At 37.6% G+C, this 18,125-nt stretch overlaps 1 protein-coding gene across 1 annotated transcript in view; it reads left to right on the forward strand.

The window, feature by feature from the left end:
• Positions 1-18,125, forward strand: part of GALNT2 (polypeptide N-acetylgalactosaminyltransferase 2) — a 109,138-nt gene that overhangs the window by 58,438 nt on the left and 32,575 nt on the right. Inside the window, exons 2-6 of the mRNA XM_030035548.2 lie at positions 3,447-3,537; positions 9,810-9,963; positions 15,154-15,252; positions 15,843-15,910; positions 16,852-16,917. Coding sequence (XP_029891408.1) covers positions 3,447-3,537; positions 9,810-9,963; positions 15,154-15,252; positions 15,843-15,910; positions 16,852-16,917 — 478 coding nt within the window. The remainder of the gene's footprint in view (positions 1-3,446; positions 3,538-9,809; positions 9,964-15,153; positions 15,253-15,842; positions 15,911-16,851; positions 16,918-18,125) is intronic.

Below are 18,125 nucleotides of genomic sequence, written 5' to 3' on the forward strand. Positions count from 1 at the left end.
GTAAAATTAATGTATGCCAAATCCCTGCAACACGTGCATTATAGGTGGTGTGTACTTATTTTGGTGTTGCTATAAGTGTCCTGGCCTGAGAAAACAACTGCATGAACAACGACCCCAAACGCATTCCTCTAGTGGCATTCCACATGCATCTAATGTTTGGTTAGTGTCTCTGCTAGTTGGCCAGCTACCTTTTTATTTCTTTTAGTAAGCTCAAAATACTTGTCCATGTGTATTTACATCATTTACATATTTAGGTTGTAGCCTGATATTTTCAGCTTTTTTAGTATGTCAGGAAAATAGTATTTTAAAGTATTAGGTACTAATAGTATTAATATATAGAAAGAGGCATTAGCCTTTTCTTTTTAATTTTATTCATTCAATCTCCCTCTTGTGCTCTCATGATTAAAGAGCTGTGCCTCCTCTTAAACGGTTTCAGTTGCTTTCAATCTTGCCTTAAGCTTAGCTTTTTGTATGAATGACTTTTGTCGGTGCAAGCATTATCTTCTACCAAGAAGATTACTCACCAAATGCAAGCAGCCTTTTAAGATCACATTAGAAGTTGGGATTTTGTTTCACTCCAAGCAAGCTGAAAAAGCAACTCTGTCCTGTGATGATGACAACATAGGGATGTCATTTTGACCATACGATTCATTTGTGTATTGCACCAGATTAATGTGCTGAAGCAATTTACAGTCAGAGATGTAAAGAAACTGGTTGTATTTATGTCTATGGTTTTAACATCTGCTTTCTTCTCCTTTTGTGCACTCGAGTTCTCTCTAAAGGATATAACATATTGTTTGCCCCTAAAAGGCATGGGTTTCCTACATGTACTTTCCAAATGCTTCATTGGGTGAAAGTTGGTGCTTACAACAGAGCATCAGTTTTAGCAGAGTAGTCTTTTTTTAAAAATAATTAAAATAGACTTCTTTTGGAGAAGAAAAATACCACAAAGCCCTAATCTAGGGCACAAAGGTTCGAGGTTAATATCCCATACTGTCCCATCACTATATTGTTTTATAAGGACGCTTAGGAGGCAAGTTGAACATCCAGCAATCTGTGGTGGGAACTTTCATCCTGGCAGCTTGGCTCACCCTAGAATGTCTGAAGGCTGTACCCAAGCAGTTTCTTAGAAGCCTCAAATTTATAAGCATTCAAAATGGCATTTAGCTATAAGATCTCTGAATCTAACTTTGCCTTTGGTAGTTTGTTTATTAAAAAAACCCAAAACACAACAACAGCAAAGTTCAAAGTGAAAGAACTTGATAAATAATTATGCTTAATGGCACAAGCTCTTCAGCTAGAAGGATTAATGGGAAGGCAGATTTTCCCCCTAAAGACTTAGAGACTTAAACTCAATAGTTTTTGTTTAATTACAGGAGACAGCCTTCCAAATTTTTTTGATTGCTTAATAGATGTGTTGCATTTATTTTTCAACTTACGTAGGTATTTTTTTTTTAGACTTGTTACAGCAATTTTGTATAGTGAAGAGCTTTGTGGAATTTTGCAAAACTTGACATTCTTATTCGGAAGATTTTGCTTCCAGCTACAGTTGATACTTGCATTTATTGTTTCCTTAGTATTGCTATCTATAAAATGGTGCACAAAGCCAAATAACTAGTGAAATACAACTTTCTAGAACCATAGAAAGCTTCTGTTTCAGTGTGCTGGTGGGACTCAGTGCACAGGGACAGACAATTTCCTTCACCAGCAGGAGCTATGATCATGTTCTTGAAATGCGTTGTGTGTTTTGGGGAGTGTTTGGGGGGTTTTGGGTTTTTTTGTTGTTGTTGTCTTAAATCTTTCTTTAAGCAAAGCTCTTGACCTCCACGAGGCCCAGTGGCCCAAAGCATGTACCAACATGGTGAAATGTAGTTTAAGAACCTGGACAAATTCCTTCTCTCTGGTATCCTTGATGCATGATGCTATGAAAAATATGCATTTATAGCATTTCATGTTTAACTGATTTAGTGTTTAGATAGCTGTTTTTTTCTGAAAATTATTAACAAAATAGCATCAGTATTCAGTTCTGCATTTCAGTATTTTAGAAATTGGATGCCTTTTTTCAACATATTTCCAAATATTAGTGCCTACTTAATGTAGACACTTAAGCTGAATTTACATTGGAAAATTCAGACATGCTTGGGGACATGCTGAAATGATATAATTTCTGGTTGAAATGTTCCCCAGCATAAGTTTGGCCCATTTCACCTGCTTACTATTCTACCCAAAGAATTCCCAGACGTGACTAAGGAGCTGGGATGGCAGAGACAGTTTACAGTATGCGGTTTGTACACCATCACCCTGTTCTGGAGACTCTGACAGGTTCCTAGAAGAGATACAAACTGTTCTGCACTGCTTGGCTGCAGAGCCTAGTAAAGATTTAGGTGCACTTATTGATTAGTATAGGCATAGTATTGTATCTTCTTACATGGTGTAGTAAAGGCATTGTCTTTAGCAGGGTTGTGCAAATAGAACCGGTATTGTAACTGGGACTTCTTCAGTGCAGATGTAGAAAAGGAAACAGAATTTCCTTTGGCAAGTGTGCAAGAACAACAGAAGCTGATGGCACTTAAATCAGTTGGCTAAGCGTAGTGTGCAAATCGGCATACAGTTACTAATTATCTTTTTTAAAAAAAAAAAAAAAAGTTACCCTCTTCTCTGCTTCTTCCAAATGCATAATGGGATCATTCCAGCTTGACATCTTGTATTTTTGTGGTAATGAGCATACAAGAGTGTGTGTGGGGGGGTTCTGTTGAAAGGAAAATGAGATTTACAAATTCAGAATAAACGTTGGAAATTGGAGGAGGGGGGAGATGAAACTTTTTTGTCCCCTCTCTGCGTGGGTATTATCAATATTACTGGAATCACAAATCCAGCAGAGTTGCCTGTGAAGCCCAGAAAAAGCTCCATTGAAATGAGCACATGAAAATAGCGACTTGAAGATATTTTGGAAGTTTTTTTCCAATAGTAAGGCTGCCACTGTGGATATAACTGCTAGATAACCTGACTTGTCTTTTTCAGATAACTTTCCTATTTGGGCTGTTCTTTGCTAGAGTAGGGCTTTCTTCAGATTTTGTTTAATCTTTTTGCCTGCATTGCTCATTTGAGTATTACCAATTTAAAAATAAACAAACAAACAAATAAATAAATAACTAAAATTATTCCATCTTTCCTAATAAATTTCCTTCTTAAACATTTCTTTTTTTTCCAAATAAGAATCGCTGCATAAATTAAATGCAAAAGTCTGTCTTAAATTTTTGTTCTGTTTTTTTTATGTTTTTCAAGTAATAGAGGAAATAATCATCCTTTCTCTTAAAATCCAAAGTTAGCTCTCTTGGACCACTTCATGAGTTTAAAATCCACAAAACTTAGTTATTGCTGTTTGCTTTGAAAACAAAATAAAATCAATTAAGGAGATTATTTTAAAGATTATGTACTTTTTTCAGGAGGACCCAAATGATATCAACCCCAAAAGGAAAGACGTGCGTGGCAATGATGGGGAGGACAAAGCACAAAGTGTGGAGACGCTACCTCCAGGTATTGCAGTAACATTTGTTATGAAAGATCCGTAGCCATAAAACATTTATCCTTGGAAGCTGTAAAACACAGCAGTTGTTCTGATTCTAATCATTCTTTGTAGTTTGGAAGTGCTAGGATTATGTTAGCAATATGTACTTCTCTATTCTTAAAGCTTCAGCTTTCTTAAATCTTACCTGCTTCACTGCTCCTTTGGGTTTAAAGCCATAGAGAACGTCACTCTTTGCTAGTATGTTTGTATTGTCCTGCAATAGGTTTGAGCTGCCGTAAAAGCCTCTCATATAAAAGTAGTCTGTTTCTCTCAATGGATAATGCTGGCAGGCAACAGGCAAGTTGCCTTGGGACTGTGCTTCCAACTAAAGATTCAGCCAAGGTTCATACTTTTTTAGTTTTGTCTAGCTTTTGATGTGGCAGTTTTTCCTGAGTGTGTTGATGGTGTACCTTTATTTTTCTCATACTTGCTCAGTATTCGTCACATGCTGGCAAATAACAGAGCAACGTGATTTTTGTTTTATTTGAGTGAAATGCTCTTATGCCTTGAGGATGAGCTAGGAAAATTAAGTGTTAAGGAATCTTCATTTCATGTGACTGCTTCCATAAACTTCTTTTGCTGCTTAACTGTTTCACATCCGTGAGATTTAATATGTAGCTGGAATTATTGTACTAAGGAATACAGAAATAGTAAAATGGATTTGAATATTTTACACTGCATTGAAAAATTTTACTGTACAAGGAGGACAACTTCTGATCAGATAGCTTCACAACACGTTTTACTCTTCTTCTATTAATCTGAATATTTGGCTTACGAATTTGGCTTAGCCAAACATTTGAAATACTATGAGGTCTTGAAGAAAGAACTAACCAAGGTAAACTTTCCTTTAAGCAGCTGGAAGCTTCCATCCCCAATAACATGTGAGTTATGATTTTTGTTTTACAGTCTTAGACTCCTGGTACAGTCTAAGCTGTTTGACATTCATGGCTTTTTTCCTGTAGCCTTTGGCCTGCCTTGTCTTAGCAGCTTTCTGGAGAGGAGAAACAAGACTCTGGCTATGTATGTATGCTTTTTTGGCAAAACCTTTACTTTGTGTGTGAATTGGGAAATAAATCCTAAAAAGTTGAAGAGCCTGGCTTATTTAACTTGGTTTCTGGCAGATCTTTTCAAGTATTTTTTTTCCTCTTAATAGAACTCTCTGCAAATATTGTTACTGGAATTATAGGTCAGCCAATTTTGTACCTTCCAGCTACTATTCTTATTTCCCCTTTTGAATGTTTATGTATTCTGGGCCAAACCCTGTACATGTCCTCTAAGACCTTCCTTTCCCAGTGGTCCTAAGTAACCATTTGAGTATTAAAAGAAGTGGGAAGTGTCACAGGTTGAAAGGGAGAGATATCAGAAGCTGGAGGGTTGAAGCTAGAAGTAAAATCAAGTGTAAAGTAGAGCAGGTCAGGCTTTTTCATTTCATCTGTTGATTAGTAATCTCTTATGGCTTGACTTAACAGGCAGGAGAATCGTTACTGCAGTAGTACGAGAGTCTCGAATCAAACATCAAAGGCTACACAGAATTATGCGCTCTTAAATCACTATTTTGATTATCTTCAATTCGTGTAGGCAAACTTTTGAATCCTTATGGCAATAAAGCTTGGAATTCATATTTCTCCAGATTCTTTGCACTGTTTTAATGCAAAGTGATTGAATTTTAGGAGAGGTTTGGTTCAAAACTTTCTTGCTTTTCTACTGAGGCTAGGAGACCTGTAGTTTAGGTTTCAGCATTATGTAGCATAGTATCTTTCAGAACTTCTTGGAATTATGGAATTGTTTATTATCTTTGTCTTTAAAATGGCTCTATATAAAGATTAAACTGTTGGGTTTTTTACCTTCTGTACATCAGAGTGTATCTCTCTATCCTTTGTCATTTGGTGACTTTTTTATATGCTGCAAAAGTCTATTTCTTGTTTTGTGAAAATAGTGATGTTAGCTTTTGTAGTTAGGAAGACTGACCCTGAACTGTCTGCATGGATGACTAAAGCAAAACTGTGTAACTGGTTCACTGTCATGACAGGAGTTTCAGCAGTTACTCAAACAGCTCTTTTTGTTAGTTAATGAAGATCTGGAATCTCTTAATGACTGTAAGTCAAAATAATCGTATTTATATCAAGTATCCTACTGGTTTTAAGCTGTATTGAGTCAGTAAGAGGGAGTGCAAGCTATTTAGGAGATTTTGTGTCCATCTATTCCTACTCTTTGTTGCCTGCCACTTGGTTGTGTGCAGATTTATCTGCTGTGCTTTCTTTCCTTTTCTATCTCACTTTGAGCTGCTCTTACTGTTATCTGACTTTTCCCTAATAGATCTGATTCATATTGCGCATGGTTGACAGGGCCTTCTGTTGCAGCCAGAGCCAGGCTTTGCCTCCTTCCTGGCTCCTGACGCCAAATTCACTTGTTCTTATATTCTGTGGGCTGTCACTGCTTTTCAGTAAATTTAGCTCTATGAAGTGATTTCCTTTCTTCTCAAATTTACTCTATGCTTTCTGGACTAGTGTTGCATTTGCTGGTTTTAAAGTCTTGGAAAATGGCAAATGATACATTTTAAATAATTTATATCAAGCTCTACTTGGGTGGAAGCTGGAATGGAATAAAATGTACCAAACTAGCACTATTTTTTTAAAATACAGCTACTTATTACAGGGCAAAAAAAATCAAAATGTGCTTCCTATTTAAAATCAGCTGGCTTGTTATCAAAAATAATAGCAGTGAATTGCACTATTTTTGTTGATTGCCTTCTCCCAAAACTTCAGAGTTGGGAAATACCCGAGACAAAAAGAAACAGCTTCATTGGACAAGAGAAAATGGTCTCAAGTTGTGCCAGGGGAGGTTTAGATTGGATATTAGGAAAAAATTCTTTACTGAAAGGGTTGTCACACATTAGAACAGGCTGCCCAGGGAAGTGGTGGTGTTGCCATCCCTGGAGGTGTTCAAAAAGCGCGTAGACAAGGCACTTCAGGACATGGTTTAGTGGGCATGGTTGATGGTTGGACTCGATGATCTTAAAGGACTTTTCCAACCTAAACAATTCTATGATTTCACCTTTTTCTTTCTACTCAGCTTCTCAGGCTCAGAACAGTCTGTAAAATAAGCAGTTCTTGTCAAAACTAAGTTTAGCACTGCAGCATACCCTGGTTCCAGGTTCTTAGCTGGTTCAGTGATTTTTTTTGGTTTTTTTTTTTGAGGGGCGGGGGGGGAGGAGCCGGGAGGCAGGATGTGTCTATTTGGTAGCAAACTCTGCAGTTCATTTACTGTTGAGTTTAAAAGATTAATTTATTGCCATGTGAGATCTCAGTACAGGCAAACTCACATTTTCTTGAATTTGAAGTTACAAACTTGCTTAATTTAAGTTTGAAATAATGTAGCTGTGTTTTCTGATACTCATTCCACCTGGCAAAGTCATTGAAACTCAGGAAACTACAGAGCCAGCTAAGTCCCCAGAAGAAATTAAATCAAACATGCTCCTATTTGTGTACCCGAGGGAAGCATACAGCAGAAACAGTACCTATTATTGGAAAAGGTTTGTTAAATCACTTCTAACTTCAAAATTTAGTTAATAAATTGTCAGGCAAGCCTTTCAGCAAAAGGAAGGCTGCACAGTATGCTTAGCTTTGGATCAGCCTTTCATTTTCCAGCAGTTAACTTGAGCCGTTAGCACTTGTAACCGTGTGGGCAGCCCACACTGCATGTTGTAAGTTCATGAAGAACACAACCTGTTTTAAGAAAAATGCTTGCGACTGCATCACCCTTACCACTGATGTGATGCCCTCATGACCTCCTGTGTTTTAGCTACTCTTTCCACTGGATGGAAGGCAACTTGGAGGAGTGGATGGGGGTGGCAGTCCTGAAGCAGGCATAGCATTAAAATCCATTGGAAGTTGGAGTGTTTGAAAGTTGAAAGTCCTATCTAAGTGCATTTTAAGTGTAGATTAGATTTTGTAAAATGCACCAAAATCTTTATTTTTAGACCAGAAAAGCAGTGACATGACATGTTCTGTATTTCAGAAAATATTCAACGTATGTTTCAGATTGAAGCTATATTATAAATTAGAAGCAAGGGTGATAATGTAGTTTAGTTACCAAGGAGGTTGCAAAAGCTTTGGGAAATGCTAAGGTAGAGAGTTATATGGGGAGATGATCTTGGGATCTCTGTTTCTTCTTCCAGTTTCCTGAATCAAGCCATTCTTGCATTTTGTATAGTTTTGTTGCAAGTGAGGTTTGGTGTAATTTTTGTAAATAACTCTGTATTGGGTTATTTGCAGTGTGGTAGCTGGCTGAGGTGTAAACTTGTTTTCAAAGAAGGTTCCTGGAAATATTTTGAAGAATGAACTTGAAAGGCTAAGGAAAACTCTTGGCAGTCTGTGGGCTACCAACAGCAGCTGGAAAGTGTCCTTTTTAGAGTTCTTTCAGTAACTGGAATTTGAAAATCTGTATTTCTTCCTCCAGTTATTTTCCTATAGTTTCCCTCTGGGCTGCTTCACCAAGTGTCTTATTAAATGTTGTGCAGTTTGTTTTTGTTTAACTCTCTAGTTCTGGCTTCTGTGTCTGTGTGCATGTTTTAACTTCTTCAGGATGGTAATTCAGATGTAAAGATAGTTGCTTAGTATTAACTGGCTAGCTTTTAAACCAGTAATCCAAAAGTATGGACGCTTTTCTCTTACTCTGTGACTTTACTTGGATGTTGGAAGTTTCTTAAAAACAAACCAACCAACCCAAAACTACCTCCCCCCCAACCTTGATATTTTTGTCTTACAACCTCCACTACCATCTGATAACCAGATCGTACTTTGGGTCCAAGTTGCTTTTGTAGATGAGCTCCTCAGATGATCCTGAGATTATAGAGAATTTTTAATAAAGTTGGTAGTATTTGTCTGGTTAAACAACAGACAATTATTTTGTTTAATGATGGAAAGTGTTCTTTCAATATCAGAATCCTCTAGCAGGAGTTAACGCACCATAGGTGGGGCATGGCTTATGGATAGAAAGCTGTAAATGAGCCCTACCGTAGCTTCCATGCCGTGCAAACCTTGAAACATCTGAGCAACCTCCGACTCTCATCAATAGCTGTCAGAGTAGTATTCCCCTCTATGCATATCAGCTCAGTTTAGGATATGCCTGAGCTATATTATTTGTCTGAAAGTTGAACTTGAATGGAGTGACATCTCTGCAGCCTGCTACTTACTGACCTTAATTGAAAGTACCTCAAAAACTTTGTATGTTAATGATGAAAACAATGAATATTAGCTCCTCTAATCTGTAATAAATAGTGACCCCAAAAGACAGCTTTTGCTTTGCAGGAGATTCTCATACACATCCATGTTAAAACAAGAATGTTTGTATTGCACTAGAACTTGAGCTCTGATTTTGAGTTCAAGGAGGTATAAATTTGCTGTAGGTAACACAGGTTTGACTGTCAATAGGCCAAAAAGTAAACATTCAACCAGAGGTAAGAATTGATAGTTTTAAGACGTTTGGTAAATATCATACTGTTGTTTTACACCTGAAGATGGAGAAAGTCCTGAAATTTTGTTCTTGGTGGCTGGATGCCAGTCTAACTTTCCGTGTTAGTGCCACAACCACTCACATCATAACACAGTCCTTGTTAAAGAGGAGTTAATCAGTTCTGATTGTAAAGGGGGTTGCCATTAGGTTGTATTGGAGAGCGATTTAGTGCTCTGCCTACGTGAAATGCTGGGTTTTGAGAATAATGTTGTCTTGTACTTCTGAAAGGCTTGTTCCTCAAATGGTTTGATTATAACTGACTGTGCTTTTATTTATGCAAAGAGACAGTAAATTAAATTATAATGTCTTTGAAGTCTGGACTGGATCTTAAACAATAAATGTTTCTTGGATAACTTTATAGCCAGCTCATCTGCCATATTAATGCCTGGCGATATGTGGAGGGTTTTTTTTTAAATGGAGGTTGTGGTAGTTGAGGTTAAAAAAACCCAACAAACAAAATGGGCAAGATGAAGCATGGTCTGTTGATTACTTGTATAAACTGAGATCTGTAAAATTGTTCAATTTCATGTTAATTTGCAGGATGTTCTAGAGGAATTTAATAGGCAAAAGTGGCTGTTGATGTTACACTTAACAATACTGTTGCAGTTTGATTACTTTGTTACAAAATTAAAAAACAGGCTATTTCATCAGTGGTGTTTGGATTGCTGAATGCTATTCTTTAAATTACAAAGATTAAATTGGATATTTTCCTGTTTTTCTATTGTAGGAAAAGTTCGGTGGCAAGACTTTGATCAAGATGCCTATGTTGGTGCTACCATGGTGCGATCTGGTCAGGATCCATATGCCCGCAACAAGTTCAATCAGGTAGAAAGTGACAAACTGCGAATGGACCGAAGTATTCCCGACACTAGGCATGATCAGTAAGTGCTAAACTGAGCCATGTTTGACTTGGATTAACCCTTTTGTATTTATGGCTTTTGAGCAGCAGGTGGTTTTTCTAAAACAGGAGCTCTCCAGCTTTCGAAGTGACAGGAACAGTAAACTGCAGTGCAATCCTTGAACAGTAGGTTAAAGAACAATGAATCTTATTCAAGTTTTTCTGTTTCCATGGCTTCCATCAGTGTGTATTCTGTATCCAAACTGGTGCTGCATTTCAGTCTCTTTTTGTTCCTGTTTATCTGATGGCTTTTCTTGGTTCCTACATTTGTAAGTCTCTTTCACTGTGAGGATGATCAAACAGTGGAGCAGGTTGCCCAGAGAGAGTGTGAAGTCCCCAGCCTTAGGGATATTCAAAGCCCGATGCACAGCCTGCTGTGGCCGACCCTGCTTTGAGCAGGGAGTTTGGACTAAAAGATTCCAGATGCCCCTTCTGATCTCAGTCGCTTTGTCATTCTGTTGTTCTAAGTAGGTGATGATTGTCAACTCCAGACCTAAAGGAATCCATTTATGCACACCCCAGTGAACATAGGACAGAATTACACTTCAAATGCTTAAAAATTTTTGCTATGTCAGGCTGCTTGTGCAATTTCAGGAAATAGTACACTTCATAATAAGGAAAAATACTATGTTCTTGTGGGTAGAGAAATCTTTAACTTAAAAAAGGGTTTGAGTGACTTGCACTAATCTTGTTTAAGCAGAATTGATTAATATTAAAACAACAGTTGTTCATTAGGACTTCCATAATTTAAAAATAACAGAAGCAGGTTGAACTTGGTTTTAAAAACTAGGCAAGCATAGGCTCAAAGCATAAAATTAGCCAACTGTGTATAGTTAATTTGCCTAACTAATTCTGCAGTTAGGGTGAATGTACATTCACAGCTTTGTAGGTAGAAGAAGCTGGAGGAGGCACCAGAGGGAGAGAAAAAAGGAAGGTGCCTGGTTTTTCTCCATAAAGCTCTTTAATCAGGAATGGCATAGCGAAGGAGATTTGTATAAAAACTCAGACACTTACTGTGTCATTTTTAAATCCCTTCTATAATAACACGGGTTTAGGTTCCTTTAAGGAGGTGATTTGTAGATAAAGCTAGTCGTGTAGAATTTGCCGTTAATTGAATGGAAAAGTAGGAAGAATCTGATGTTTCACTTGTTGCCATGAAAGCAGTGAAAAGCACGATGCCCCTGGTATACTGAGGAGTTTAAAATTACTTTTGAGTTTTCTTCATCACATCACTTTTTTTTTTTTTCACAAGAAATGCATTTTAACTTTTTAGATCAGTTATTCTTTTCCCACAAGAGCAAAGCTCAGCCACCAACTTCTAGAAGCTTCTATGATTCAGATATGCAGAATTTGGAATTTTTCTAGTTACTTAATAATCTCTCAGGTGGGTCTAACAGACGAATGCTCTACTTTGAAAAGAACTTAAATAAGAGAGATGACAGGAGACAAATTATATTACAGTGGCTATGTTTGTTTTAACTGTCAGTGTTGTGATTATATGCTGACCTGCCTGTGTGTTTTCAATAAAAGGAGCTGGAAACAGAACCCTGCAATGGAGAGAGAAAGAGAGATGTTTCTAGGGAAAGGCTGTATCTCTACTGTGATTATTACTTAGACTTTGCTGTGGAGCAGATTTAAGTGCCCATCAGTCTGTAAATGGTCATCTTTTTGCCGAAAAAAAACCCAACCAACCAAACAAACAAAAAACCCCAAACCAAACTGAAGCAATCATTCCTGCAAATTGTCCATGATGCTTTCCCGGCCATGTTGCAATTAATTTTCCTTCCATTTTGGCAAGGACATTCACTGCAGAAGCTGAAAAAGTTGCATGAAATATTTGTTTGGGTACTGTCCAATGGAAAGAGCAAGAGCAATAGCCATAGGATGAAGAATATGTTACAGATCTGAGCACATGACACTTGGAAGCATGTTATTTTCCATAAAATTGGAGGCAACTGTGTTAAGACTAAGATCTCTTATGGAGCTGCTACAATCTTTTTCTTTAAGAAAAGAAACCTGGATGAGGAAATACTTGTTTCTGCTTAAGCAACTTTTCATTAATTGTATTGATGTGTCTAAGAGGCTGTTTGACTTTAAAATAACTACATAATGATACTATTTAATTGCTGAAATTGTATAGGCTGTTTAGAAGCAGTTTACAGGATTCTACACTAGATATGTAAATGTGTGTATAATCATGCATCTCTTTTTTTATGCTACATTGTTTAGTCTTTTCTGCATTGGACAAACTTTTACTAGCAACGGGTTAAGACCAAAGCTTACTACTTGCTTTTTGTGAAAGCTGCCAGCAGTACTTGAGAACACTTTGGTTCGCCTGTTTAAGCTTCTGCTTGCCTTTATTTTAAGCAAAAAGGAGAAGTGAGAAACAGGCAGATACAACATAAAGGAAGCAGAGAGAGAGGAGGTCTGAGCAGGAATGCAGATTCTCACTCCAGCTGATTCTCACAACTGCCACTTCCAACAGCTTTGAGAAACCTCTGGGTTTCCTTCTGTTGCAGTCTGTTTATGACGTGTAACTGAGAGCTATCCTTGTCATGGTAGATTTTGGAGATCCAGAAAGTGAGTGTCACAGTTGTAATAGGAAACTTCCAGAGCTGTCCTCCTGTCAGTGTAAAATAGTCTCTGAAGTGGGAGGAAGGGTGAACTACCCCATGGTTTTTGTGGACCAGTGTCCGCCACGCTTACTTTGGACCAGTGGTTTCTGATTGTGTCTCTTAACTGATGTGTTGGCATAATTCTTGAGAATTACTGGTAAGTACTTTAGCTGGACTAAACCGTGTTTTCTTCTTCATTTGGCAACTATTAGAAGCTTCTGACCTCACGCTCAAGTTTTATTCTTAAGCAGAGAAGAAACAAACTTTCCTGTCTCCTTGGTACCCAGACATCTGTTGAGGTGAATGTTCTCCTTGCACTGGTTAAAGTGGATATTTCTGTCAAAAAAAATGGTTTCAACAAACCATAGAGGTTTCTGAAAATTTGTTAATGATATGAACTAGTCCAGTGACTCAAATTTCTGGGGGAAAGAATGTACTTTTCATGTTTTAACTGATTTTAATGACCTACGCTAAGCATTGATGGTCTAGATTTGAAGTTTTCAGTTCAAGTTCTGTTTTATCCAAATGTATTTTGTCATTCTGCACATAAAATTAAGTGCTGTAACTTGAGGAAAGAAAGTCTAATCTCCGTGCCAAAAGTGATGAGATTGTTTCTTTGGTTTGAGTTTCAAGTGTGGCACTATTGACACAGAAGAATAGGAGGAGGACTGCTACTGAGTCAGTTAAAGCAGGGGTTTTCTGAGAGCTGAAATACTCAGTGAAACACTCCTCCAGTTTTATTTGGAAATCTAAAAATCTTAATTTCTCCTTCAGAAATATGCAGTAGTGCTCTTCTCTTGAGTTTTCTTAAAATTGAGAGGCTTCATTGCCTTGAGTAATTCTACCCTAAGATGTGCTCTGGCTCAGGTGCTCTCTTCTGCAAAAAGATCAGTATAAGTTTAATGTGACTTTTTAAATTATTCTAATGCAGGTGCTTCATGTGATAACTGCATGCACAGTAGACTGGTCCTCTGTGGGCAATTTGAAATTTAGCACAAAAAAAGAGTATCTTTTTTGGCACCATAGGCTTTGGTGTATTATAGCTGGATGTCTTATACTTATCTAAATGAATTGCCAGAAGCTCACAATAGAGAAGGTCTTAATTCTTCAGTTTCTAGGAATGCATACATGTTTGATTTATTGCTTCAACGCTGGGCACTAGTGACGAAGTCATCTTGTACACCCACCGTTTGAGAAACGAGGCTATCGTAGGGTTGGCATGGGCTTTGTTTTTCTTCAGAGCGAGTGAGTTCACCATGGCACAATAATGTTTTGTTTCATGGCAAGCGCTAACGTGTGTGACGTTATGGGTGTGCTGTATCAAAAACACTGCGGGTCTGTGGGGTTTTTTGGGGTGGGCAAGGGCAAGAAGCGCGTTGCTGCTCGCGCTCTGATTCCGGGAAGTTGAAGGTTGCATGGTTTATGATGCGTGTTGCAGATGTTTAATCAGGTGTGGAGAAGCCTTTTATATAGGCAGAGGCCTAGTTTTAGAAGTTCAGGTAGCAATGTAACTTACCTCTCTTCCCTTAAAAGCTAGTTTGATTAATACTGCATAGAGTACAGAATTATTTGCTGAATTGCTACAGGTGTATGCTAGCCAGGTTTATCCCGTCTCAAGACAACTAGGCCTGTTATAACTCTACCCCTAATATTAAGTAAAGGATATGTAAAGAAATACATCACTGGTGTACGTTACTGCATGAATGGCGATGCGTATCGTGACCTGTCAGACTGTAATGCTTTCAGCATAAACTCATTATACAGCATTTTCTAGTACTGTTAGCTTCTAATACAATGAGAGTAGTGTCTTTTTTAGGTTTATTGTCAGAGGATTTAAACAGCTTAACTTTATGTAGTCCTGCAGGAAGTATTTTGGGATTTGCTTCTTTTTGTTTATTATAATAATTTCAGGCTATTAGGGGTGATGAAAAATGAGTTGACATAGGTGGAATATTTCATTATTTTTATGGTTTGGAAGGATGTGGTTCTGTGTTTAGTTGGCTCAACATTGTCACAGCTAGCTTTGTTTTTCAAATTCTGAATGTTGCAATCCTTACAACTTCTCATTAGAATAGAAAACTGTTTTTATCTATGAGCAAGACCAGGATGCTACAGGAGCTTTAAAAACTAAAGGGAGAAGTGGACACATGCCATTCTAAAAGAGACATATGGTAGCCTGTGAACCTGTGCATTTCATTGAGAATATACTCATTTGCTTAATTTATTGAATGCTTTTAATGTAAAATAAGTGCTCTCGTTTCATACTGAGTTGCATGAAAAGTATTTATGACATACTGTAATGATGGTAGTCCTGTGAGTTTTCTGAACCTGCCTATATCTGACACTGACCGTTCGTAGTCTGTTTTGTACCAAGACAACTACCAAAAGTGGCAGAAGAGGAGTTGGTTATAATTGCACCCGCAAAAAGATATTGCGTTCTTCCTAGGTAGATGTAGTGTGTACCCGAGTTTAATAGATAACTGCTTCATGATGAAGGCTGTTTGCTAAGCCTGGGATGTAAATATTATGTTTAAATAACAGGGTATTATGTCTTCCAGGTGTCAACGGAAACAATGGCGGATAGATTTGCCAGCCACTAGTGTGGTGATCACCTTTCATAACGAGGCAAGATCTGCTTTGCTTCGAACTGTTGTCAGGTATACCTAAGAGAGACCTTGATTCCACCTCCGCCTCCCCCCCCCCAAAGGCCATTCATTTGTCTCAGATAATGGCTTATGATAAGGAAGGGAAGTAACAATCCATTATGCTTTTCTGAACCATTTGCAGAGGGAAAGCTGGGCCTTAATTTCATTGATGCCTCCAGTTCTTAATGTTCTGAAATAACAGCATTAAACAAACAAAAGCGCTCCCCTTAACTACAAATGCATGAAAGTGTGGCACTGATTACTAGAAGATGTTTGGAGGTTGGCTGTATAACTAGTTTCAAGAAAAACTCAGGGAAGATGGATTCCCAGGGGGTAGTTGACCTAAAGCTATCTGCAAGACTTCCATGTTGCAAGTTGTCTGTTCTACTCATTTCCAGAGACTGGAATTTCAGGGGGAATGATTCTGTGTACCTCTCTTCACAAATGCTTTCTGTAAGAATAAACCAATAGCTGTTGTTGAAGATAGGGTCCTTGGCTAGGTTCTACTGTGGCTTAACAAAGTAACTGCTTTTATGACATTATTATGGAACGTTAAGACTGCTTAGTAGTGAATACTTTTTTTTTTTTTTGGTCTGTTTCAGTGTCCTTAAAAAAAGCCCATCACATCTTATTAAGGAAATCATACTTGTGGATGACTACAGTAATGATTGTAAGTACTTTTACAGGGTCTTAACTTTATTTTGTTTTTTCTGGTAAGACTTTCTGTAGATACTGGTAAGTGACTCAGTTAAGAATAGGTCACATGAGTAGGAGTTTGCAGAGGCTGATCCAAACCCAGTTCTTAATTCTTTTATATCTGTCACTGTGGAAATGTGAAGAGTTCTGACAAATATTTCAGGTATGTTTTATTACTTCCTGCTAGCTGAAGGAGCAGAGTGTATAACTGAAAACAGCCTTTACATAGTATGTTATTTGATGTCAAAATAAAATCCATGGTGCTTGCACCAAATATTTTTTGTAGCACTGCTTTAAATGAATGCAGGTCTCCATCAGTCTCTTGGAAAAATTCTTACTAAATCTAAAATTAGTCAAGGTTTTTAAGTACTAGGGTATCACAATACAAACTTGAACAATTGAAATGGACCTCTGAGTAACATTTCTTAAAGGAAGTTAATGTCTATATTTGCATTGTTAGTTTATAGCTAGTTTAGGATAGGTTTAAGCCTTAATGTTGGTTAAAAAGTGAACTTTCTTATCTGCAAAGAAAACAGTTTATTTAATCCTATAAAAGGTTTTTTTTTCCTTATGCAATGTAGAAACTGCCTACAGTAAGCAGAGAATATAATGAAATAAAAATATTTCAAAAGTGTAAAATTAAATCAGCTTTAAATAACATAATGAGTATAGTAATTTCTTTGCCTGCTAGCTTTTCTTTATTTCTGTTGAGACAAGTAGGTAAATTTTTTTTAAGCATATGTCTTATAACTGTTTATGTCCATAAACATTTTCCACTACAAAGCTTTTGTTTTTCTTCGAAGACAGCCTCTCTTACAGTGTACAGTGTTGGATATCAAACTGGTTCTCATCACTTTCATCACTTGAATACTTGAGGTTTGGTTTTGTTTTATTTTTTTTTTTTTTTTTAAAAAGCTGAGGATGGTGCTCTCTTGGGAAAAATTGAAAAAGTGCGAGTTCTTCGAAACGATCGCCGAGAAGGTAGGCTTAATCTGGGGGAAGGAAGATACAAATTCCACTGTGCTGCCTTATCTGTTAATCTTCACCAAGTCTTTTAAAGGAACATTCTGCTATACACTCCATATTGGAGGGGGGGGTTTCACTTTATAAATCAACTTACTAGTGGAAGGAATAAAAACAAATGCATTTGTGCAAGTAAAACCAGTAATTCTGATTAATTCCATGTTGTTGTGTGTGCAGTTGCCCGCTGTTGGCTTTCACCAACTTGAGAAATTGCCTTTTACCCTCAACCTCTGCTTTCTCTTACTGTACTGAATCCTCAGTTGAGCTGCTCCCATTGTACATAAGGTCTCACTGTAAACTGTATGAATGTTTGAAACAGTCCAGCTTAAAATGAGATTCCCCCCCCCCCCCCCCCCCCCCCGCTGGTTCCCTTACTAGAGTAAGGATCCAGTTGATGTACAGCCTGGCAAACAAACTGGCAGACTTGAGAGGGTTTGAGCAGCCAGGAGGGCCAGGACCATGTATGCCAGTTTTGCTGAAGCCAGTGGGCCATGTAACAAACTTTGTCTTAACATTTTTGTTTTCCTCTTTGTTGCTTTGTGACTTGTGGTCTCGTATCACTGAGCCCTTCAGTCAGCAGCTTCCTTGCTATGGAGCTTAAAGCATTAGATACAGGCAACTGTTATTCTACAGCTGTTTGAAATAATAACTGACAGTTTATTGTTGAAATAGCTGACTGAGCAGATATGTGCTTGTTTATTTTTGTAGGGTCTGTATCTTCTAGGCTGCCAGCGTGGCCTGGGGAGCAGCTAGAATCATTAGACTGTCAGAACTGGAAATGACATGCACAAAACCTGTGTTGTCGTGCCATAATTAATTATTGTGAACTGATGGGCTCTTAGTGTTTGTAAATATTTTGTTTGGGATATTCTTGTAAACAAAGGCTTGTTAGGAAAGCAGACCTTCTATGACTTGCCATGGTTGCAGGGTTCTGAGTAAGTTTATCATTCCTCTGATCAGTACAGCACTTAAAGATGGAGATAATCGTAACAGCAAAATGGAATGAAGTAAAACTTTTTTGATTTTTATTTTTTTAGTAATTGTATTAACTTTGTACTGCATACACAGATAAACTGAATTTTCATTCATACTTAAAAATATCCATCAGTATATCTGAAAATGAAATTCAATTTGACAAATCTTTTGTAATGTCAAAAAAGAACAAC

This window comes from Aquila chrysaetos, chromosome 13 (genome assembly GCF_900496995.4).
Source record: "Aquila chrysaetos chrysaetos chromosome 13, bAquChr1.4, whole genome shotgun sequence".
NCBI classification, from domain to species: domain Eukaryota; kingdom Metazoa; phylum Chordata; class Aves; order Accipitriformes; family Accipitridae; genus Aquila; species Aquila chrysaetos.